The sequence below is a fragment of the Acinonyx jubatus genome, chromosome E4 (genome assembly GCF_027475565.1).
Source record: "Acinonyx jubatus isolate Ajub_Pintada_27869175 chromosome E4, VMU_Ajub_asm_v1.0, whole genome shotgun sequence".
In the NCBI taxonomy this organism is placed as follows: domain Eukaryota; kingdom Metazoa; phylum Chordata; class Mammalia; order Carnivora; family Felidae; genus Acinonyx; species Acinonyx jubatus.
In genome coordinates this window covers 37,580,746-37,605,820 of record NC_069395.1, presented here as the reverse complement: position 1 = coordinate 37,605,820, position 25,075 = coordinate 37,580,746, and the positions used below count along the sequence as shown (strand labels likewise).

Genomic DNA, 25,075 nt, shown 5'->3' with positions numbered 1-25,075 from the left:
TTCCATTTATAATGATACCTGAAGTTTCCTGTTTTACGTGCACTGGTTGGAATGGACTCTACCATTCTCATTCTTCATCCTCTTCAGAAGCAAATAAAGTCAGTGCTTACCTAAACACTAACCAATGAGAAAAAACTTTAGCCAAAGGATTTCAAGTCTACCGGAACCATCAAACACGACTATCTCCCCTGCTATGAGAGAACTAAGATATTTTTGCCTAATACCATTATTTATAAAATTTCCTTTGTTCTAATTTCATGCTTAGCAAGTGTAGTAGTTTTAAATTTTGTCCACAGGGGCGCCTGGGTGGCTCAGTCGGTTGAGCGTCCGACTTTGGCTCAGGTCATGATCTCACTGTCCGTGAGTTCGAGCCCCGCGTCAGGCTCTGTGCTGACAGCTCAGAGCCTGAAGCCTGCTTCGGATTCTGTGTCTCCCTCTCTCTGACCCTCCCCTGTTCATGCCCTGTCTCAAAAATAAATAAAAACGTTGAAAAAAATTTAAAAAAATTTTTTTTGTCCACAAATTATCTAACACCCCTCTCTTCAAAACATGTTTATTTCTCCTATGAAATGTGGGCTAGACTTAGTCACTTGCTTCTAGGGAACAGTCTCAGTACTGCAGAAGTGAAGCTACGTGTCTTCCAACTAAAGGCCATAAAAGTGAGACTATGTGACTTCTATGACTGGTTCTTTCTAAAAAGAATCAGAGTCACAAGAGGTCTCATGTTTCATAGAATAACCTATTTGAGAAAAATAATGCCTATGTAGTTGGGTATATACTCTGGTTGATTACACTACTTTGTCTGATATTAGCAAACTTTGTAAAAATTTTTTGAAGATTAAATTAGAATCTTTAAGAAAATGTGGTGAGAAAGTTTTAACTATACTCTTTAGTGTCAGTTTGTAAAACTTATTTAGGAAAACTGTACCACTAAATCATACACAGTACAAATGTAAATTAGCCAGGTTCATGACTTAGTAATAAATGCCAATTTATTAATTTGTGATGGGAAATTATTCCTCCATGTACCATATTAGAATATTCCAGTTATGTGTTCCTTAAGCAGACCTACAGGAGAAGCCAGATCATTATCAGAATGATGTCTGGTGTTTTAATTTTCTATTGCTTAGTAACAAATCATTCCAAATTTAGTGGCTTGAAACAATAATTATCTATCACAGTTTTTTTAAGTCAGAGATTCAGACAGAACATAGCAGGGACAACTTATCTCTGTTCCATGAAGTCTAAGGCCTTAGCTAGAAAACTAGAAAACTTAGAGGGAGAAATCTGTGAAGGCTAAATCACTCGTATATGTGTTGATAGTTAATTCAGGCTTTTGAATGAAGGTCTAGCAGGGGCTAGTGCCAGAAACACCACATGTGACCTCTCCATGTGGCCTAACCTTCCTCACAATATGTTGACTGGGTTCCCGGGGCAAGTAATTTGAGAGATCTAACAAAAGACAAGAAAGACTTTTATGAAGACAATTACAAAACTTTTATGAAATATATAAAAGAAATAAATAACAGATATAGAATTATTCATGGATGAGAAGACATCTTCCTCAATCTATACAGAGAAAGCATTTTGGATTGTAACATGATGCTGCACTCAATTGACAGTGTTTTGTTGGAACCTGAAGAGTTGCTCTTAAAATTCATCAGGAAAAATGAAGAGCCAAGAATAGCCAAGCTGATATTTAAGATGAAGAAGGGAAGACTAACCTTACTACATATAGTGATTAAAACTACACGACTTGAGACAGGAATAGACAAAAAGACCACCGGAAAAGAAAAAAATAAGGTACCTAGGAATATACTAGGGTACATATACAGAAGATTAATATATAATAGAGTTGGGTTTTTTTTAATGTCAGTAGTGAATTTTTTAATTTAATAAATTATGGTAGGACCATTGGTTATTCATATGGAAAAAAAATTAGATCCCTCCTTCACACCATTTATAAAAATTAATTCTTTTAGAGAACTAAAAGACTAAACGTGACTAGGTAAAGTGTGAAACATTTAATTTTATAACCAACTCTGGACTGGCATCCAGAATTCACAAAAGAACATCTATAAATCAATAAGAAAAAGACAAATCTATAGAAAAGAGCACATGAAACAAAATGATCAATAAACGTATGAAATGACATTCAACCACACTGGAAAGCAGAAAAATGTTAATATGTATAAACCATACATATGAATTTACGTGTGAAATACATCACTCCATACCCATTGGATTCAAAAATAACAAAAAGTGTGGGCAACACTGCTGCTTCCAGCAGGCTAGACTTTCCACTGTAACATACTAAAAACTGGAGAAAATATGTGAAATAACTGTTTGCAGATGCTGGAAAACACGCAATATGGGACTGTGATCCTTAAGAGAAGGGAAACAGAGTGAGCCCACAATCACATAAGCTCTCTGTTAGCACTTTCCAGACTGCACCATAGGGAGAAGACTCAAAATAGCAAACAGGCTTGCTGAGCTAAATACAAAGTGGAAATCAGGGCTAATGAAGTGGCTGGAATCTACAGGTTAAAGTACTAGAGAGAAAGGAACTATACAGAGAAGGAATTTCTATTATTCTACTTACATTGAAGTGATGATACAACTTGTTTCTTTTGCTTACATAGCAAGTCATTGTTGAATGTAAAAGCTATCCTGGATTCTGGCATGAATCCCACATGATCATGATGTATCATCCTATTTATATGTTGCTAAATTCAATTTGTAAATATTCTGTATAACATTTTTGCATCTTTGCATTTTGTTGTTGTTGTAATGTCCTTGTCAAGGTTCTTTTTTCTTTCTTCTTTTTTTTAGTTCTCAAGTTAGATAACATACAGTGTAGTCTTGGCTTCAGGAGTAGAATCTAATGATTCATCACATACATATAACACCCAGTGCTCATCCCAGCAGTGCCCTCCTTAATGACCATCACTCATTTACCCCATTTGTCACAGTTCTTAATTACGATTCAATTAAGTAGGTATTAAGACTTGTTTAGATTTTTGTTTCTTCTTGTGTCAGTTTCAGAAAGCTGTTTATTTCAAGGGATTTTCCCAATTCCTTTAAGTTTTCAAACGTATTGGCATGATTATATATTTGAAAGCTATAAATTCCTAGATAAAAGAAAGGTACTAATTATTACTACAAAAGAAGCTAAAATTTTAGTCTACAGGAAGTTCAACTTCTAGCAAGACAAGGTAAAAGCTCCACAGACCTGCACTCCAGTGAAACAGATGAAAATAATTTTTAAACCTTGAAAGCTTCTGGAAATGGCCCTAAGGTAAGCAGCAAATGAGGAAACATCTATCCAAGAATACTTATGAAAATTTATGAAGAACGGCAAGAATGTGTGGTATCTGAACAAAGTGCCTCTCTCCTCTCGGCTTAGCTAAGCAGAAACTCCACTCTGGAGGGAGGCAGCCAAGAACACAAGGACCCCTTTACTACCAGATCTTGATCAGGCAGCTTTCCTTAGGTGAGGAGCATGATGTTGGCATTTCTCACCCTGCCCACAACTACCTATTACTGAGTTTAAGTTCTGGGCCAGTGCAATTAAGAAGAAGGGCTCCCTTCTTTTGCCCAACTTCCACTCACGGACAGAGGCTCTACCCCTGGTGCAGTACCACTGAGAATACTGGGGCTATCATTATCTCAGTCCTAGCCTGTAGGTGCTTCCATGCTGGAAGAGGCAAGCCAAAAAGATCTTAGGCTAATGCTCCTTCTCCACCTTCTGCTCAGCTCCTGAAGTAGGGTGTCATTCAGAGAGAAGCATGCCATTGTCCCTATCCCCAGCTCCAGAGTCCTAACTCAAAAAATTTGCCTGGGGGGCGGGGGGGGGGGGGAGCAAGACATAAAACAGCTGTTATGTCTCTTCCCAAAGGAAATGACTTCTTTTGCAACACAGCATAGAAAAGTTCAAGGTTAGGGGTGTTCTCAAAAACAGTGGGGGTTATAGTGAATGGCAATGGGAAGATTTGTAAATTCACTGAGAAAATAGGCTTTAGTCAGCTAGTACGCAGAATACCAGGGAAAGAAACAGCTTGGAGGAGCACTCTGGTGTTAGAACAAATATCAGACACTGACCTCAGGAACTATTCCTTCCAAAAAGCCTGAATTTGACTAGATTAGTCAGAAAAAAATTAGAACAATTTATGCCCCAGAGCATTGTTGAGAACAATTAAACAAGCTGGAAGTCACTAGAATTTAAAGCTGGGGGTGTTGTTAGGAAAACATAAAGAGAGCCCTGTCAAAAGCACGTTCATCTCAGGGTGACTACTGGCATACCTAAAGCTGCATCCTTTAAGGAACAATATTAGACCCAGTCACTAAACAAGTAAGTGACAACAATAAGCTCTGAGGGGTGGGACAAGTACCCAGTATTGTACTGCTATAATATATTAAGTACATTATCTAAAGTGTTCAGTTAACAACAACAAAAAATTTACAAGATACACAAAGAAACAGGAAAGTATGTCCCATATACCAAGGGGAAAAAAGAGAAGGCAATAGAAACTGCCTATGAGAGCAACCCAATGTTGGATTTAAGAGAAAATGACTTCAAAGCAGCCATTATAAATATATTCAAAGAACTGAAGGTAACCATCGCTGAAGTAAAGAAGATATGACAATGTCACATCAAATAAAGGATGTCAATAGAAACAGACTTTGCAAAAAAAGAAAAAGAAAGAGAGAAACAAGAAGATTCTGCATTGCCAAGTACAATAACAAAATGAAAAACTCACTAGAAGGACTCAACTGATGTGAATTGGCAGAGGAAAGAACTAGGGAAGTTTGAAGATAAATTGATACAGACTATGAAATCTGAATACAGAAAAAGAGGTGAATAAAAATGAACAGAACTTCAGGAACACCTGGGTGGCTCAGTTAGGTGTCTGACTCTTGATTTCGACTCAGGTCATGATCCTATAGTTTGTGAGAATGAGCCCCACATTGTGCTCTGCACTGACAGTACAGAGCCAGCTTGGGACTCTCTCTCCTCTGTCTGTCTCTCCCTCTCTCTGCCCCTCCCCTACTCATGAATGCTCTTTCTCTCTCAAAATAAATTTTAAAAACATTTAAAAAAATGAACAGAACTTCAATCTGTGGGACACCGTGTACCACATGCACATAAAAGGAGAAAAAAGAAAGAAGCAGAAAAAAATATTTGAAGAAATCATGACTGAAACTTCCCAAATTTACTGAATAACATTAAGCTGCATATCCAGAAAGCTCAACAACTCTAAGAAGGAAAAATACAAGGGAGATTCACAGATATACCATAAAAGTGCTGAAAGTCAAAGACAAGGAGAAAAATCTTGAAAGCTGCAAAAGAAAAACAACTAGTCACTTACAAGGGCTAACATTAATGGTTAATTTCTCAGTAGAAATAGTAGAGGCTAGAAAACAGCAGAGTAACATATTCAAACTGCTCAAAAAGAACAAACAAAATAACCTGTCACCCCCAAATCCTATATCCAGCAAAGCTATCATTCAAAAATGAAGGCAGGGGCACCTGGGTGGCCCAGTGAGTTAATTGTCATGATCTCATAGGTTCATGAGTTCGAGCCCCACATCAGGTTCTGTGCTGACATCTCAGAGCCTGGAGACTGCTTTGAATTGTGTCTTTCTCTCTCTCTGCCCTTCCCTTGCTCATGCACTCTCCCTCTCAAAAATAAACATTAAAGAAAACTTAAAAAAAAAAAAAGGCAAAATAAAGATATTCCCAAATAAACAAAAACTCAGAGGCTACCCAGACTGCCTTACAAGAAACATTAAAGAAATTCCATCAGGCTGAAAGCAAATAACCACAGAAAGTAATTCCAATCCACAAAGAAACCACAAAGAACTCCAGTAAATTATGTAATTATAAAAGGAAGTATAAATGCATATATTTTCTTTTTTCTCTTAGCTGATTCAAAAAAACCCCAATGTATAAAGTAATATAAATACACATATATATAATATATATATTATAAATATATAATTAGGTTATTACCATATATAGAAATATAACATATTTGCCAGTAACAGCACAAAGGAGATGGGTGGAAGCAAACATGTACTGGGCTAATGAATGAATGATGATAAAGCATTAAGTACAATAAAACACTATTGGTTGGGGCGCCTGGGTGGCGCAGTCGGTTAAGCGTCCGACTTCAGCCAGGTCACGATCTCGCGGTCCGTGAGTTCGAGCCCCGCGTCAGGCTCTGGGCTGATGGCTCAGAGCCTGGAGCCTGTTTCCGATTCTGTGTCTCCCTCTCTCTCTGCTCCTCCCCCGTTCATGCTCTGTCTCTCTCTGTCCCCAAAATAAATAAACGTTGAAAAAAAAAAAAAAAACAAAAACACTATTGGGTTTGTAACAATAAATGTAACTGAATAACAACACCATAAAAAGGAGGAAAAGGAAATACACGAATACAGAAGTAATGTTTCCATATCTCACGGGAAATAAGCTAATATAAATCTGAAGTTGATTCCAATAAATATATACATGATAAGCCCAAGGGCATCCACTAAAAATAAACTCAAAAAGATGTGATAAAAAATCATTAAACAAACAAATGCTGCTGTGAAAAATATTCACCTAATACTAAAGAAAACAGTAAAGGAAGAATGTAGAACAAAAAAGGCACGAGACACAGAAAACAAAAAGTAAAATGGCAGACATAAATCCAACTATATCAACAAATAACATTAAATACAAATGGATTAAACAATCCAGTCAAAAGGCAGTGATTTCAAACTGAATTAAAAAAGACCTAATTATATGCTCTTCTCCCCATAACAAGTTACAGATTCAAAGACACAAATAGACTGAAAAGGATGGAAAGTGATATATCATGCAAACACAAGAAAGCTAGAGTGGTATACTGATATCAGATAAACAGATTTTAAAACAAACAAAAAAATTGTATTAGAGATAGAGATCCATTTTATGATGAAAGGGTCAATTCATGACTAAGATGCAACAATTACAAAATATGTGCACTTACTAACAGTTCCAAAATATATAAAGCAAAACTAAAAGAAGTGAAGAAAGAAATGGACAATTCAACAAGAGAGACTTCAAGATCTCATTAAAAAAAAAAATTTTTTTTTTAATGTTCATTTATTTAGAGAGTGCGCACGAGTGGGAAAAGGGCAGAGAGAGAGGGGAGAGAGAGTCCCAAGCAGGCTCCACACTGTCAGTACAGAGTCCTACACAGGGCTCGAATTCATGAAACCATGATATCATGACCTAAGCCGAAATCAAGAGTCAGATGCCTAATGCAATGTACCACTCAGGCGCCCCATAATATCTCATTTTTAATAATGGATAGAACAACTAGACACAAGATCAAGGAAATACAAGGCTTACACTATAAATTAACCAGATCTAACAGACTTCTATAGAACACTAAGGAATTTATATTTACTATAGAATTCTCCAGCCAACAACAGCAGAATACATACTCTCAAGTGCACATGGAACAGTCTCCAGGACAGGCCATATGCCAAGTTATAAAACTACCTCAAAAAAAGTAAAAACAGAAATACCACAAAGTATATCCTCGACCATGGTAGAATGAAATTATAAATCAGTAACAGAAAACAAATTGGGAAAATCACAAATATGCAGAAATTAAACCATACACACTCCTAAATAACTAATGTATCAAAGAAGATACCAAAGGAAAAATCAGAAAATATTTTGAGACAAATGAAAATGAAGACATAACATACTAACACATCTGGGATGTAGCTAAAAAGTATTTAGAAGGGAATTTATACCTGTAAATACCTATAGAAAAACAAATAAAAATCTCAGATCAGTAACCTAATTCTTTCAATTTCAAGTGTGCCAGAATAGCCAAAACAATCTTGAAAAAGAACAAAGTAGGAAGACTCAGACTTTTCCATTTCAAAATGTACTACACAAACCAAAAGTAATCAAGACAGTGTGGTACTGATAAAACAATAGAATACAGATCAGTGGAATAGAACTGAAATCCCAAAAATAAAACCATGTGCCAACTGATTTTGAACAAGTTAAACAAGTTTTCAACAAGTTTCCTTATCTAATGGGGAAAATGTATTTTCAACAAATGGTGCTAGGACGTCTGAATAGCTACATGCAAAAGAATAAATCTGAACTGTTATATCACATTCCATACAAAACTTGAACTCAAAATACATCAAAGACCTAAAAATGTAAAGGCTAACATATAACATTCTTAGAAGAAAACATAAAGGTAAATCTAATGACATCAGATTTGGGAAAGATTTTTAGGACACCAAAAGCATGAGGAACAAGAAAAAAAGATAATTTAGGATTTTATCAAAATTAAAACCATCTGCACTTCAAAGGATACCATTAAGAAAGTGCAAAGACAGGGGCGCCTGGGTGGCGCAGTCGGTTAAGCATCCGACTTCAGCCAGGTCACGATCTCGCGGTCCGTGAGTTCGAGCCCCGCGTCAGGCTCTGGGCTGATGGCTCGGAACCTGGAGCCTGTTTCCGATTCTGTGTCTCCCTCTCTCTCTGCCCCTCCCCTGTTCATGCTCTGTCTCTCTCTGTCCCAAAAATAAATAAAAAACGTTGAAAAAAAATTTTAAAAAAGAAAGTGAAAAGACAAAGGAACATTACGACTTGATAAAAAGACAACTCAATTAAAAAATGGGCAAAGGGTCTGAAGAGTCATTTCTACAAGGAGGATACACCAAATGGCCAAAAAGCACATTAAAAGATGCTTGACATCTTTAGTCATTAGAGAAATGCAAATCATAACCACAAAAATTTCACACTTCATACCTGTTAGGATGGCTGTATTAAAAACGTCAGAGTAATAAGTGTTGGTGAGGGTATGCAGAGATCATAAACTGGTGGGTAGGAATGTAAAATAGCATGACCATGGTGGAAAACAAGTGTGGCAGTTCCTCAAGCAATTAAACACAAAATTACATGTGACCCAAAAATTCTACTTCTAGGTATACACCCAAGAGAAATTAAAACATATGCTCACACAAAAACTTGTACACAAATGTTTACAGCAACATTATTCATAATAACCAAAAGGTGGAAATCCAAATGTCCATCAACTGATGAATGGACAAATAAAATATGGTACTAAAGCCATACAATAGATTATTACTCAGCCATAAGAGGAATGAAATACTGATACATGCTACCACATGATTGAAAATATTATGTTAGGTGAAAAGAAGCCAGTGATATAAAAGACTTACAAAAGACTATATATGATCCCATTCATATAAAATGTCCAGAACAGGAACAGAAAGTAGAGAGAAGACAGAAAGAGTATAGAGACAGAAAGTAGATCAGTGGCTGCTTAGAGTAGGGGATGAGTGAGGCGAGGAGTAATAGTTAAATGCTATGGCATTTCTTTCTGACATTATGAAAATGTTCTAAAATTGACTGTAGTGATGGTTGTAAATATCTGTACATATACTAAAAGCCATGGGTGAATTGCACGGTATATGAATTATATCTCAATAAAGCTGTTAAAATTTTTAGTTCAGTCCTGGTCTCTAAAATATTTTCATGCTAAATATGCAAAACATTACTGAAAGACAGTGAAAGTTTAAAGATCAGCTGTGGTTTAAAGATCAAATGCCACTAACCAATAATCATAAAAATTTCATTCTACCCCAAATGTATATACAACACATGCCTAGAATACCGTTGGTCTTTATGCCATCTAACTTATTTATACAGAACATGTAAATGAAAACACAAAAACCACATCATAAAATAAGAATTAATAATATTTTATCAACAGAACTACATAGGTTGGTTTTAAGAACAGTTCACTGAATAAAAAAAATAAATTCCATAGGGTAAGATAATTTGTGGAGCTTTCCTGTGTAATGTAGATTTGATCACTGTCTCAAATTCATGTTACCAGAAAATATAGTTTATATTTATTTCTCTTAAGACCTCAAATATCAAGTAGAATGGTGAAATTTCAATATTCATTATCATAAAACCTTCCTTTTCTTGCCCATTTTCATAAAAATGTAATAAACTAAATTTCTTAGGGACAACCAAATTATTTCAAGTTGTTGATTGTTAATCTATTTTACCTTTAAGAACAAATAGTTTTAAGTATCAAGTATCATAATCTGTAACAGAAGTTTTATAAGTATAATTTTCCTTAAAGGAAAAATGGATATTTCCAATTAGTGCTGCTCACATTTTAGAAATCTAAAGTAGGATCTCATATAGGATTCATGCTACAAATTATAGAACAAGCACTGTATCATAGCAACCCAGCAATACCACTACAGTGACACGCTGAGGATGCAATCCAAGATTCTAATTTAAGAAACTGGCACAGAATATAGGACATGTAGCTTTTTTTGGCAATACTCCTAGAACATTAATAACTGAGACTCTAAATTCAGCTTTTATTTGAAACTTTAGAGGATCAAACTATTATAAAGGAACAATAGAAACATCTATAAACAAATGATTCACAGCATTGCAAATAGGACTTAGTTTAGGACCTAGGATTTCACTAAAATTGAAAATGGCCGGAAAAAAATGGAGGCATCACCTTTTAGGAAATTTGAATACATGAACCCTACCAATTTGAAAATGAATCCTAATATACAAATATTACTTTAATAAAACCACTGGACTACTAGAACTTTAAAGAACATAAATATTTCTATGATTTATTCGTTACTATTCAAAGGTGAATATATCCACAATCATTGCATTATAGAAGGATAAAAATACACTGTTTGATTTTTATCTCAAAAAAATTAACTTTGTTATCTTTTGTCTTCAAAAACAACTTCTGATAAAGTAGAAATGAACAAGAAATGAAGATGAGCCAATATGGGGCATTTCTTAGAATATAGAAATCTGGAATTTTAGCAAGCTGAATACTGAAAAGCAGACTCCTGAAAGAGTATGTGAATATACCTCATTTCATTGCGCTTCCCAGATATTGCAGTTTTTACAAACTGAAGGTCTGTGGCAACCCTGCATTGAGCAAGTCTATTGGCACCATTTTTCTAACCGCATTTGCTCATTTTGTATCTCTGTGTCACGTTTTGGTAATTCTTAGAATATTTCAAACTTTTTCATTATTTTATGTTATGGTGAGTTATAATCAGTGATTATGACTCACTGAAAGCTGATGATTAGCATTTTTTTTAGCAATAAAGTATTTTCAAATTAAGGTACATACTTTTTAGCCATAATGCAATTGCACACTTAAAAGAATACAGTACGGTGTTAATACAACTTTTATATGTGCTGGGAAATAAAAAAATTCATTTCACTCACTTTATTGTAATATTTACTTTATTGTGGTGGAACCAAACCTGCAAACCTGCAATATGAATATGCAATATGAATATGCAATATGAATATGAAACCTGCAATTTGAAATATGCCTATAAATGGAATATCCGTGTCATGGGATTAATTCAATTTGTTTTTTGGTTGTTGTTTTTTTCTGTGATAAATTTTGAAACATTGTTTTTGCTTAATTCAATTTGAATATAAAACCTGTTATTCATTAAATAAAACAGGTTTTTAGAAGCATTTTGTTTTTCATTTGGAATTTTGGGGGGATGAGAAGTATTAAACAGATCTTCTTAGATCAATGCCTCTATAGTTATTTTCAGTTTTCATGGCTGTGATGAGGTTCCATCTGGCAGCTACTCCTCCCTGTAACTCCTAAGAAACACCTGCTACCCGTGTTAAGGAAAAGGATTACTGACTTAACGAGGCTGTTCAAATCTCGAAAACAGGCCCTAAGGTCTACAAACACCCCACCACCAGGCCATAGATGGGCTTCAGGGTTGTGGTGGTGGTGAATCCAAGAACCCTAAAATTATACATACAATATCGTATATGATATTTTCTGAGAAGATGATGCATTTCTTTAATCAGGTTTTCAAAGAGATCCATGTATAACCTCCCTAAAATTAAATACCAGTGGTCTTAGAAATTATTTCCTCTCCTTTTTATACAAGGAATTTTTCTAGGTCTAAAGTGATTTGATCTAGTATTTCCAGAAATAAAAAACTTTATTCAGAAACAAATCTAAATTAATTTTAGAGGCGCCTGGATGGCTCAGTAGGTGAAGCATCCAATTTCTGACCTCAGCTCAGGTCTTGATCTCAGGGTGGGTGAGTTCAAGCCCCATACTGAGCTCCATGCTGGGGATTAAGCCTACTGAAAAATAATAAAAATGAAAAATTAATTTTACTGTTTTCCTTTCAGAAGTATGCTATTTATAATATCCAATTAAAGTAAAAATGGGTTACAGAATAGCATACATTATGTGATACCACTTAATAGGAAAATATGAGAATGATTCCCAAAATTTTAAGCGATGTTTCCTCTGGGGATTTTTATTTTCTACCTTTGTAAGATTCTTTTTTGACTTAAATTTAACAGTCTATCAGTTTTTATAAAAATCATAAAGACAGAGTAGTTAAGAATATGACATTTCTTATTGCACAGTCCTTAAGTGAGTTTATTTTAGAAAACCATGAAAACTGAAACTCACTCATGACTCACAGCAAGTATTGTATCCTAAAATAGTCATTCCTATTCCACGGGAGAAGCTACTTATCCAGACTTAAAAAAAAGAAAGAAAGAAAAAAAGAAAAAAAAAGCAGTTCTCAAAATATCAAAATATGTTATGTGTAAGGTCATCCATGTAGTCCAAATTAACAACAGGATATCAAAATATATGAAATACCAAAATCAGTGCCTGGTTACCTGGTAGCTAGGTAAAAGCAGGGTTATTTTTAAGTTTCCTACATGAATGACAGAAATTTCCTATGAAAGAAAAACGACTATTAAAACTAAATGCACCTTGAAAGCATTTCATTGATACATTTACTACTTTATTTCCACTCTGGATTCAAATTTAGGCTGTTCATACACTGGGACAAACGTATGTGGACAAAAGAGATGACATCGTCTAATTTGTTTTCCTGGAGCATTTACAGGAGAATAAAATCAGTAAAGTGACAGATGAATTAGCCCAACTGATTTTTATATCCAAGACTTAGCGGTTTTGCTCAATTTATTTCCTCTCTCAAATTGGGAAATAATGATCAGAAAGATTATGTTAATGTGGCTGCAAATACAAGTTTTCAAAACTGTGTCTACATAGCTTAAAGGGAGAGTGAAATATACATAGCATTTCCAAAAGAGAGGCAAAAATAAGTAGACAGGCTGATTGGTTCTTGATATTTCAAAATAACTCCTCAAAGCTGCTAATTATAGATTTTAACCTTAACTTCTTATTATAAATCTAGCTCAGACAAAAGTGCTGAGTGATTAAAAGTTCCTTCATCTTATTTCTCAGCACACATTCATAAAACAAATGTTCTCCAATAAAAATTTTTACATTACTTTAAAAAGGGAGGAATGGTGCTAAAAGGGAGACTCCAAAGAATATCAATGAAGTATTTCTATATCAGAAGAATTTAAGAAATAAAAATCCTCTGCTTTGAAGATTCTTAGAAAAAACTATGTTCACTACTGGTCTACCTGCCCAGGACCTAAAGGAAATCAGTCTTCACAAGGCTCAATTACTATTATTTTTCCTTTGCACTGTTAGAAAATAAGGTGTTAATTTTGCTTTAGTGCAGGCAATACACATTTTCAGTTTAATATTATAGAGGAAGAATCAATAACCAACTGAAAAGATACTGAGCTATAAATGACTTGCACAAAAATATAGCCTACCTGTTTTGTTTTCTTCATCAACAAAATGCTAAATTTAGTGCTATATGTAAACACTATGGGACTTGGTTATCAATCATTATAAAACTGTCAATCACTGCATGACACAAAATGGTGTTTTTCTTTAAGTCAATTTAATAGTTTTTGCTTCATTATTTCATTCAATAAATAATAAAATCAAGAACTGACTACCTAATTGCTGGGGAAGAAGATACGTATCTCAGGTCTTGGAGCACTTTACTTACAGTCTAAAGGCAGAAAACAGGCCGTAAGTAATTCTAACCTCACTCATGCACTTGTCCCGACATATTTTGTGATCTCCCTCACACATATACCATCTGGCGTACACAGACATTCCACTGAAAAGTGAGTAGATAAACCTTATTTGGCCAGAAGACCAAGTAGCCAACATTTCAAACTATAACCATTTTCTAAAAGGCAAACTTGAAAATCTTGTAATTAATGTTTAGAAGTCATAGAAATTACCAAATGAGCACTCCGTGATTCACACTTCCAAAAGAATATCTCAAAATGTCAAATTTCAAAATACAGCTCTAGGTTTTCCATCTAGATTATCCCATCTAAGATACATCTTAAATACACCTCTCTCTTTCTCTCCATTTCAGCTGCTACCACCCCTAGCCCAAGCCACGCCATGTCTCCCCTTGCCCAGTAAAATAACCTCCTAACTAGTCCTCCTTATAAAAATCTTGTTCTGATACAATATCCATTCTGCACCCAAAAGCTAGTGATATATTTTTTCTAACTGTCAGGCTTCCTGAAAGAGAAGTCCTACTTACTGACTTGACTTTAACAATTTCCATTAATTCCTCACTTTACAGAAATTTCAAGTCTTATCAACCTCTGAAACGCCTCTCAAGTCACCAATGTTACTCAGATTACTAAACCCATGGAAACTTTTCAGCTCTTACTTGACTTGTCAATAGCTCTTTTCAATGTTACTAGTTCCCCACCCCCATTTTTAAAGATTCTCATCACTTGAATGACTTGTTTCTACCCTTACCTGTCTTCCTTTGCCTCCACTTAAGCTATGTCTCTTGCCTTGAGATTACCCCCTTTCCTTTGATCATCATCTAAATAATGGTATTCCTTGACCTCTTCTCTTTCTACACATTTTCAGTGGTTGCTTCTACTTAAATCATTTCAAATGCCACCTTTAACCTAAAGACTCCCAGGGCGCCTAGGTGGCTTAGCCTTAGACTCTGGGCTTCACCTCAGGTCCATGATCTCACGGTTTCTTGAGTTTTGAGTCCTGCGCTGGGCTCTGCACTGACTGTGCAGCGCCTGCTTGGGATTCTCTCTCTCCCTCTCTCTCTGCCTCTCCCCCACTCATGCTGTCTCTCTCAAAATAAATAAATAAACTTAAAAAAAAAATCTTAATCTAAAGACTCCCAAACTGTTATCTCTAGCATAGGTCTATTTAGCTCTGGAACCAAATATCTAACTTCCTACTAGACAGCTTCAATTTGATTTCCCACAGGCATTTCAACCTGTCCAACAAAAAAACCATTGCCCTCTCCCAAATCTGATCTTCCTCTTTCTCCCTTTCAGTAAATTGCTATCGTGCCTCTAGCTGCCCAAATTAGAAATGTATCATCATTGGTTCTTCCCTCTCACCAAATCCAGCCTTAGACGTGGTCACCTTCATCTATTGTCTGCATTACTGTGCCAGCATCCTCACTAGTGTTCCTTACACCCATCTCTCTTACACCCATTACTCTTCATGCTTCTTTCAGAGGAGTAAATGCAATACATGGCATTTAGACTATGATCTAGACCCTAACTGTTGCTCCAGTGTCTTCTCTAATCAGTTCCCTATTACAACACTCTTCATCACAGCCACATAGACTGCTGGCAGTTCCCCAAATAGGCTATGCTCATTCACCCCTGAGGCTGCACATATTGGCCTTTAGGTGGACCTCTTGGACCCCATCTCTCTTGGCTGAACAAGAAGATCATTTAGGTCTCAGTGTACCTGTCACTTTCTCTAGGAAACTTTCCCTGATCTCTCTCCTTACATACCAAAACTGGACTGGGTCCCCCTTACACCACTACCCTAGCCACTTACTGCTTACTCTTCCTTCAAAACTTATGATAGTAGTTGAAGCTGCCTGCTTACATGTCTATATTCCCAACCAAACTACAATTTCCTAAAGACATTTAATTAAAAAAAAAAAAAGTAAAGTATGTATCTAGTTTTAACAGCAGGTAAACGAGATCTTTTTCCTCTGGCCAATTAAAAGAATGGTACTGTAAGTTTTTTTCTTTTAAAGCAGATACATATTCCTACAGAAATCATATCTTATTTTACTTATGGCTTCAGCAGGTGTTATTATAAAAGTCTGGTTGAAACACTCGGTTTTGCTAATCAAAATTCAGAGTTTACAACAAAAACTGTTCCGTCTTTTTCACTTTATTGATTTAAAGGCATGGGATTAACAATATGTTTAAATAATCTTTAACTTCTGATAATAGCTATAATTCTAGATTTCTTTTACCAATTGAGTGTGAAACAGGCAAAACTAATTAACAGAGAAAATGTTGAGAAAATTTTGAAAAGAGAAAATTTTGAAGCCATGTTTAAGATTTGATACTCCTGAATTACAAAGTAAGTCCAGTCATTAAAAAATTCCTGTTTCAGACATTTATCCTCTTTTTAGGTATGTCCATACAGTGTATTCATTAACTAAACAAAATCGAGAAAGCCTCTAGGAGCTTAAAAACCCCATGTTTCCTCCCTACATTAAAGAAAGCTTCTCTAAGGAAATGACAAGATAGCTATTTATTTTGAAAAAAAGCAAAATTGATTCCCAGTGGAGGCTAAACTACAATGACTTCTGAGGTCCCATTCAGAACCAGAAGGCTCAACTAGATATAACATCATGGTCAGGTTATAGTAGATGCAATTAGCATCACCATTCCAGTAGGAGGAGTGTGTTCCCAAGAAATCCCTTGCCGTCGGTGTCCAAGTTACAAACAGGTTCTCTGAATTTCATCATGTGAGCCTATCATATTCAGCAAATTACTCCTCCACAAAATCATAATATACTTCTTTAGGATTTCTGATCAAAACTGCAAGATTTCTAAAATTCACCAGCACTCACTCAAAAAGCCCACATAAACAAATTCCTTCAGGGAAGAGTTCAAAAGATACACTTAAAAAGTAGGTTTGAACCTGCTTATTAGTCAATATCCTGCCCAGACAAGTAGTTTATTTTGCATAAACCTATTCTGTCATGTAAAACTCTTTCAGCAAAGCATTTACATTCCTCATTACACAATAATGCATTAAAAGTAATTATATATTTAAAATCTGTTCCTTTCATCTCCTTCAAGGACATCCTTAGAAAGACTGCAACTCAAATTTAGAAATTACTGCAAACTAATTATTTGAATTTATACAATGTTTGTATACACATGTTCACATCTGAGAGTCAACCCAGTACTACTGTTCCACATAAACCTTCCATAACATCTTTCCTAGCAAGAAATCTATCAATAATGTTTCATGCCCCTTATACCAGTCATTTGCAAAGCACAAAATACAAAAACAAACAATCTTTTGTTTTAAACTTACATTTACTATCATGGTATCAAAAGCCCAGAATTTTTTGCTTAAAAACTTGGAACCAGATTTAGACACAAACATATTAAAATAAAAAGCAAAACAGAAGAGAACCAATCTACTGATAGCATCAAACATCAGTGAACAAACAACACTGAAAGAAGCAGTCAATAACTGGGTCGGGGGAGGAGCGTTAAGGGAGGAGAGTCAACAGACAACCAACAGGTAATTTCTTTGACAAAACATTCATTATAACTACATAGCTACAATTACTATACACACAATACTGTATTTGGTACCACAACAGGATATGAAAACACAGACGACTTCTGCTTTCAAAAGCATTTTACCATTCTGGAGACAGAATATCATTCCATAACAACTGAACACTGACTCAAAACAACAAATACAAGTCTTACTCAAATTGAATAGCAGAAAGGTCAAAGACAAAATAGGGATATGAAATAAAGTGGTACCAGGTCCTTGCTGCTCTACCTTCAATAAAAAGCTGTAGTTTAGATCAAGAGGACAAGAAGTAAAAATACTGTGCAAAAAAAAATTTCTTGTTGCTGAATACATACAAGACATAACCCAAAATAGTTCAAGTTAAGTTAAAAAATAGCTCACTTGTTTACTACCTACTATTCAACATATACACTAGAATCTTAGTTTTAAATCTTAAAGAAGCAGAACAATGCTTTTAGTGTATGGCAAGTATCAGTTTTACATGCCAGAGCGGTTGGAATCATCATGTTACCCTGAACGATGGGATTAAAACTAGGGAAACCTCTAAGATATTTCTCACTTTCATTTTATTCAGCCACAGCTCCAAAATCACAGAGGAAAGAAAAACAGACCACCTAATATAGAATGGTAATAATTTTTAATTATGGTAACCACAGAAAAATCCTATAGAATCATCTCATACCTAAAACTCCAGAATCTAACATCTCTTCAGGAAAGCAGCTGATCAGCCACAGGGGGCAGCAAAGTTAAGAGAGTGAAAAGTAAATAGCAGGAGGTGAAGTGAGGGCAGGAATTGTAAATAGGCTGGGTAATGAGCCATGAGTATCAGAGAGAAAAGGACAAAGTCTCAATTAATGAATTAAATCAATAGACAGATAAAGCTAAATTAGTGATCTCAACCCTGGCTGCACATTAGAATCACCCTGGGAGCTTTTAAAAATACAAATGCCTGGGTCCTACCTTAGGCCAATTAATTTAGAATCTCTTAGAGGGTGGGCCTAGGCATTGATATTTTTTTAAAGCTCTGTAAGTTTACAGCCAGGGTTGAGATCCAGAGTGCTAAATATAAAAATAAAAACAAGTTAGTCTCCTTACCAGCTTTTTGTAATTTAAAAAGTTAAATTTCAAAAATAAAGCACAAAAATCTATTTCCCAAATGTATCATTGTTTATAATTTGTCTCTGTCATCCAAAGAGGGACTAATTCATCTCCGTGATTTTATCAAGGGAAAATGTTATTCTTACAAATAAAAATGATTAAACTGAAGCTCCAAGGGGTTAAACAACTAGCCCAAAGCAACTGTGAGTCATCAATGATGCAGAAAGACAACTAGTCTACTATTTACAGGATAGTGCGCTATCCCAATGATCACACTATTTTAACTAAATACATTTTACTGGATTATCACTTTATTCAATTAGACACTTCATAAAATAACCCAAAATTCAATTAAGAATCAGAGTAGGTAATAAATTTGGGGGGAAAAGGAATTTGACCCTAAATAGGAATTCTGAAGATGTTAAATTAGACTTAATTGGAGAATTAAGTCTATATAATTTCACATGAAAGACAGCAATGGATACCAGATTATCAATTTCTCTAAGTATATCCTTAAAAACTTTTTTAATTAAAAAATAAGTCTTCCAGAAGATACAGCATTATTTTCAGAAAACAGTCCTAAAATGACAAAAATGTCATATGCCTTTGCAAACAAACACTTCTCTTGATACATTCAGATGAATTTCAACTCTCCTTTAGGGCCAACCCAACTATAAAAAGGGGTTTTGGGTTTAGAGAAAATTATATTAACTTTGAGAAGACCTTTAAACATTAAAAAGAGTTAATAATGTCTCCCCCACAAGAAAGTTAAGGTAGTTATAAAACTTCAGATTATGTCAGTGTTCTTGTTCCAGTTACCCTAAAAGACCACATACCTCAAGGGGAAAAAATATCTTTCCCTAAAGGTAAGCAAGGCACTTCAAATCAGCATCACTGTTACTGGCCTGGATACCTCCAGTGGGACCCAGTTTCTAAGAATATACCAACAAAGAATCTGAGTGATAACTTAGGAAGTTCTTCACTTAAATCTCAAAGCCAGTTTCATTCTGTTCTTTGCTATTTACTGCTTCCTGTAGGAGAAATGCACATCTATACAATTCTACTGGTTAATTAATTCAATGTCTTTGCCTGGTAAAAATCTTGTAGCTACGCTTTTAATATTTTAAACAGTTTAATTCTACCCTATTTCCACTTCTACACCAATGCTGAAAAATGATATAGCTTCATCTTACTTCACATAAATCATATCTGCAAACTGATTATAAATAAAATCAAACTTTAAGTCCCCAGAAAAGTTTACTATTTATGTGAATCTTTCATTTAAAAAATATTTTTAGGGGCGCCTGGGTGGCTCAGTTGGGTAAGCGGTTGACTTAGGCTCAGAGGTCATGATCTTGCAGTTTGTGAGTTTGAGCCCCGCATTGGGCTCTGTGCTGACAGCTCAGAGCCTGGAGCCTGCTTCAGATTTGTGTCTCCCTCTCTCTCTGCCCTTCCCCTGCTCACGCTCTGTCTCTCAAAAATTAATAAACGCTAAAAAAATTTTTTTTAACAAAGTAAAAAAATAAAACATATTTTTAATCTGGATTTTCAAATATCAAAGACAATGGGAGTTAACATTCTTTGCCTATTTTTAGACATTTTAATTACATTATTTCAATTATTCCCTACAATCCTGGGGAGAGAGAAGGCATTATCCCCATTTTACAGATAAGGAAAATAACTCAGAAAGATTAAAAATTTACCTTTGACCCTGGACTGCCCCAATGACCCACCTCTATCATACTAGTTCAAATTTTTATGAAATAGGTTAACAGCATAAATACTGAAATCCTTTGACCTGAGTACCGGGATCAGTTGTTACACCAGATAAATAATCACAGGCCTGAAATTAGCTGCATAAGCCTCAACTTTTCTTGTCAATAAAATGTGAATAATACTGGTTTTGCACAGAGCTGCTGAGATGACCTGATGAAATACGTTTGTAAAAATACACTGAGCTATGGCTTGTCACGCAACAGCATTTCCTTAGTAAGTGTGAAAAAGCAAGGGATGTCAGGGATTAGGAGTTATACATCTTTGGACTGTTTCACTAATTATACACAATACTGTTTTTATAATTACAGAAATAAAGCAAAGTATGAAACAATTTGTAAATGCTAAGGGTTATATAAATGTCAGGCAACTACTACTTTACCAGTAAACAAATTCTTCCAGAGACGAAACAGGTTAAAATAAGCTGAAAAACTTCCTATTGTGAGTAACATATTCTTTCAAGGTTAGAAGTTTCCTAACTTGGTTACTAAAGGAAAAGTCTAAGGTAGAAAAATTAAGTCCTATACGAACTTAAATTTAAAAACAAAAAAAACTGATTCATGAAATGCTACTTTTATTTCTAGTACCTAGTTCTCAGGGGGAACTTACACAATTAACATAAGAAAATTCAAAAGTGTTTTGAAAAAAAAAATGTTTTTAAGCTATACAATAAGGCAGTTTAATTTTCAAAACCCACGTAACAGTTTCTTTTTTTTTTTTACATGTATTTATTTTTGAGAGACAGAGTGAGACAGAGTGTGAGCAGGGGAGGGGCAGAGAGAGAGGGAGACACAGAATCAGAAGCAGGCTCCAGGCTCCGAGCTGTCAGCATAGAGCCAGATGCAGGGCTTGAACCCACGAGCCGTGATATCATGACCGGAGCTGAAGTCGGACGCTTAACCGACTGAGCCACAGTTTCTCTTTTTTAAAAAATCCTTTTAACAAGGCTTTTTTATTAAACATGTTCTATAACAAAACAGAGTTTTCTCTTAACATTTTCCCCCTTAAAATCCTGCAACCTACTTACTAAATGATTTTGCACAAATAAACTTCTTATAGATGAAAAAGTTGGGTTATTTTGCTAATCCTTACCCATAGTATGCTTTGAGGAAAATAGCTGGCACCTTTCCAGTTTAGATCCATGTGGACAAAGTGTAACATAAGCAGGTTAGTATAAACACTTGAAAGATCTCGGTTGTCCACAAATATCTGAATCTCTCCACAGGAAGATTATATTTCAGAGCAGAAAGAAAAATTCTCTTTCATACACATACTAAAGGGCTTTCCATTGGTTTTTGTTAAGACCACAAATGGAAAAAACTACTACAGAAAAAGCACACAACTCTGTAGTATCAAGTACACTGCCAAAGTACCATGTGAAGCAACTGAATTTTTTAAAAAAGCACTTTTCACGCATTCTGGCATCTGGAGTAAAAGTAGCTATTATTAGTGGGTAATCCAAGAAAGGGTCTTATTTCACAATTAAATGTGCATAAGTTTATCTTGAATACCTAACTTTCCTTTTAAAGAACACTATATTTTCATGTTAAATATACAGTTGTTATCTAAAGTTCTAATTTTATTTTTTCTCTGCTAGTGACAAAATACTATAAATAAAACATTCAATGGCACCTTCAACTTGTTGAACTATGTACATATAACTTAGAGGATTACTGACTCTGCATATTTTTGCCAAGCTTTTAAAACTGTATTAAAAGTGTATTAAAACTGCACTTCCTAGCTTGATCTATGTTAAATATGCAATTATTTTTATTACATAGAAGTATTATATTAATAAAGATAACACTAAGGATCCACAATACCTTACTAAAAACCAAATTTATTAAGTATGAATAATGCTAGCAGTAAACCTTCAACCTATAAAAAATAACTTGACAATTTAATGGAAAAAAAATCAACGATAAAAAATGTTTTAACTTTCACAGCTTTGATTTTTATATCACTGCTTTATTTTTTACACTTTAAAATCCATGAACAGCAATGCAATGTCCTAAGAGGTAAGATGATATTCTTTTATAGCTATGACATCACTCAAGAATTAAAATCTTGGTAATGCCTACCATTGTGGTTTACCATTGACTATGATGTGTAAATTTTAACAATTTTTTCATGCTAAAGAACAAATGATAAATGCAGCAACACAAGCTACACATATCATAAACGAAACCTTCTTTCAAAAGCCAGTTTGATTCTGGTTGTGGAATGTTCTTGATTTAGAAGAACCTTAGAGACGGGGCAGTATAGGGTCTGAATGGAGTTCCAGATCTACTGTAGGTCAACTGTGATTTGATCTGGGGTTTTCTTTAGACTCTCAGCCAAACTAAGGCTGGATTCATAGGTCCGAAGACAAAGCAGAACCAGATTATCCTTCTAGGAGATGAAATGGATTGAAAAATCTGAACATTTATCTATTTTAGTCTGAATCTTTATCTTCCAGATCTTGCAAAGCAGATTATCTAGATTTGTATCAGGTTTCTTTTTATAAGAATTGTTTTAAATGTCTAGGAGCATTATCATCTTATTCCCAGACAATTTCTAGCTCGTAAAAAGTGAAGACATTAAAATTATAAAATTAAAAGAGTAACGCACAAACAATAAACTAGACCACCAGGAAACACTTTATTAAATATCCTTTAAATCTAGTAGTAAAAGTGAGCCAAAAGAAGTGCTAAGTTCTCCTGTAAAGCATTAGGCACGGATACGAATTTGAACTACTGTACAAACCTACAAACCTACTGTAGATTCCTCCCTGGAATCCCTGCTTCGCGAACTAAGTTCCCATTCCATTGCAAAGCAACATTTACTCTTTTATACTTCTCCAAATTTACCGCGTGTCTTCTTAGGCAATAAAGTATTTTAAGTCTTTCTATACTTTGAGTTAACGATACCATCTAAACCTAACGACCCAGTAAATAAGACACTAGTCAGATTTTTAGGCTTGTTCTTATAAATAGATCTGAAGACCAGCTAACTCCTGACCGCTGTTTGTATTACGATTGCCTAGAGATCCCGGTCAGCGTGACTCTTAGGAAAGATCAATGGGAAGGGGAGGTGAGGAGAGGGTGGGAGCAGAAACTTGGTAACTGGAAAAGTAAAGAAGTAGTTGAAAGTGTCTGAAAAGCGGAGGAGGGTCTCCGAGAGACTACAGGTCGGAAGGCAGGGCAGGCTGTTGAAGCCACGAGGGGAAGGACAAGCCCGGAGGAAGAGTGAAGAAACTACCTCGAGGGACGCAGGAGAGTTGCAATCGCAAGGGCAGGTGAGCGAGCGCGCAGGTGGGGAGGAGGGTTGGCAGCCTCTAGGGAAGGGAAGAGTTCAGGTGAATCAGGGAGAAGAAGCAAGACTCTGAACACCAAACCTGTTTGAATCGAGCGGGGTTCGGGGGAGGCAACAGTGGAAACACGGCTCACACTACGAGCCCCACCGGCGCAGAAGGAAACCCCAGGAGGAAATGGCTCTAACGGCGCGGGGGCGAGCCCCTGCGCTCCCTCCCGGGGCTGCACCCTCCGAGGTTACCTTTGAGCTGGGGCAAGGGGTGCAGCTCCGCCTGGCTGCCCTGGCTGCGGAACTGCGACGAGCCCTGGGAGCGCTTCTGCCTCTGCGCCTTGCGCACCGATTTCCGGGTGAAGCCGTCCACTTTCTCCGAGGCCGAGATGGCGGCGGCGTTGGCAGCCCCCGCCGGCGGCGACGACGACGACATCGCCGCGGCCCTGGCGCTTGGCAGCTCCGGCTGCTGCAAGCACGGAACGGGCAGCGGCAGGAGGAGGAGGCGGGGGAGAGGCGCGGAGAGCTCGCGCCCCTCCGCCCCGTCCCCCCCGGCCGCGCCGCCCTCCCGCTCCGGGGCGCCGCCGAGCTTCTCCCCGCCGCTGCCGCCTCACGGCCACATCTCAGTGCCGGGGGTTCCTGGTCCCCGCCGCGCGGCCACCTCCCGGGGCTGACGGAGGCAAGGGCGGGGGCGGAGGGGGGTGAAGAAGTTGTTGACTTCGGGCGCGGAGGGCGGGTGGAAGAGAGCCTGAAGTTTGGACAACTGAGGCGAGGGCGCGGGGGTGCGGACGCCGAGCGCGCCTCTCTGCTCTTCAGCCCAGTTCGCCAGCCGGCCGGCTGGCCCCTCAGTGGCCGCTGCCAGCGCAGCCAGCCCTGCCTGGAGCCTCCTCCCGAGGCGCTGCCATCGCGGGTCCCCTCCGAGCCGCCTCCGCTGCGCCCGCTCTTCCCTGTCAGCGCCGGACCCTCATCTCCCGGGGCGGTGACCCGCCGCCCCGGCTCTGGGCGCGCACACACTCGCTTCTCAAGGCTCGGAGCTGTCCAAGCCCCCTCCCCCACGCGCCCTTCCGCCGCCCACGGAGAACCCCCAGCGAGCGACCGCTACAACTTGAGAAGGTGGAGGGTGCACGCAGGGGTTGGGGGGGGGAATGTGTGTGCGTGTGCGCGCGCGCTAGGGCGCGCGGCCCGGAGGAGGGGCCTTGCGGGGGGTGGGGAAGGAGGAGATTGACAACTTCCGCAGGGTCCCACCAGCCTCTCGGACGTTCGGGAGGGAGTAGGGGGTGGGAAAACATGCCAGCTCCCTCAGCCAATCGCAGGGCTAAGCGGCAGGAACGGAGTGAGGCGTGGCCTCCCTCCTC

At 37.1% G+C, this 25,075-nt stretch overlaps 1 protein-coding gene and 1 long non-coding RNA gene across 3 annotated transcripts in view; both read right to left on the bottom strand.

Moving 5' to 3' along the window:
* The window catches only part of PPP2R5A (protein phosphatase 2 regulatory subunit B'alpha), a 64,919-nt gene extending 40,611 nt beyond the window's left edge, over positions 1–24,308 (bottom strand). The window contains exon 1 of one of the 2 annotated variants that reach the window (XM_015062908.3): positions 23,973–24,308. In XM_015062908.3, the coding sequence (XP_014918394.2) occupies positions 23,973–24,156 (184 nt within the window). In that variant the 5' untranslated portion in view covers positions 24,157–24,308. Of the gene's footprint in view, positions 1–23,814; positions 23,941–23,972 lie in introns of those variants that run through there. The other variant, XM_053209235.1, reaches the window with a different exon arrangement.
* On the bottom strand, positions 749–23,801 carry LOC128313000 (uncharacterized). The gene is made up of 3 exons (XR_008293074.1): positions 8,637–23,801; positions 6,379–8,397; positions 749–6,142 (listed from the first exon to the last, which is right to left on the bottom strand). It is a non-coding gene; the product is annotated as an uncharacterized LOC128313000 (long non-coding RNA).
* Positions 24,309–25,075: the final 767 nt, after the last annotated feature.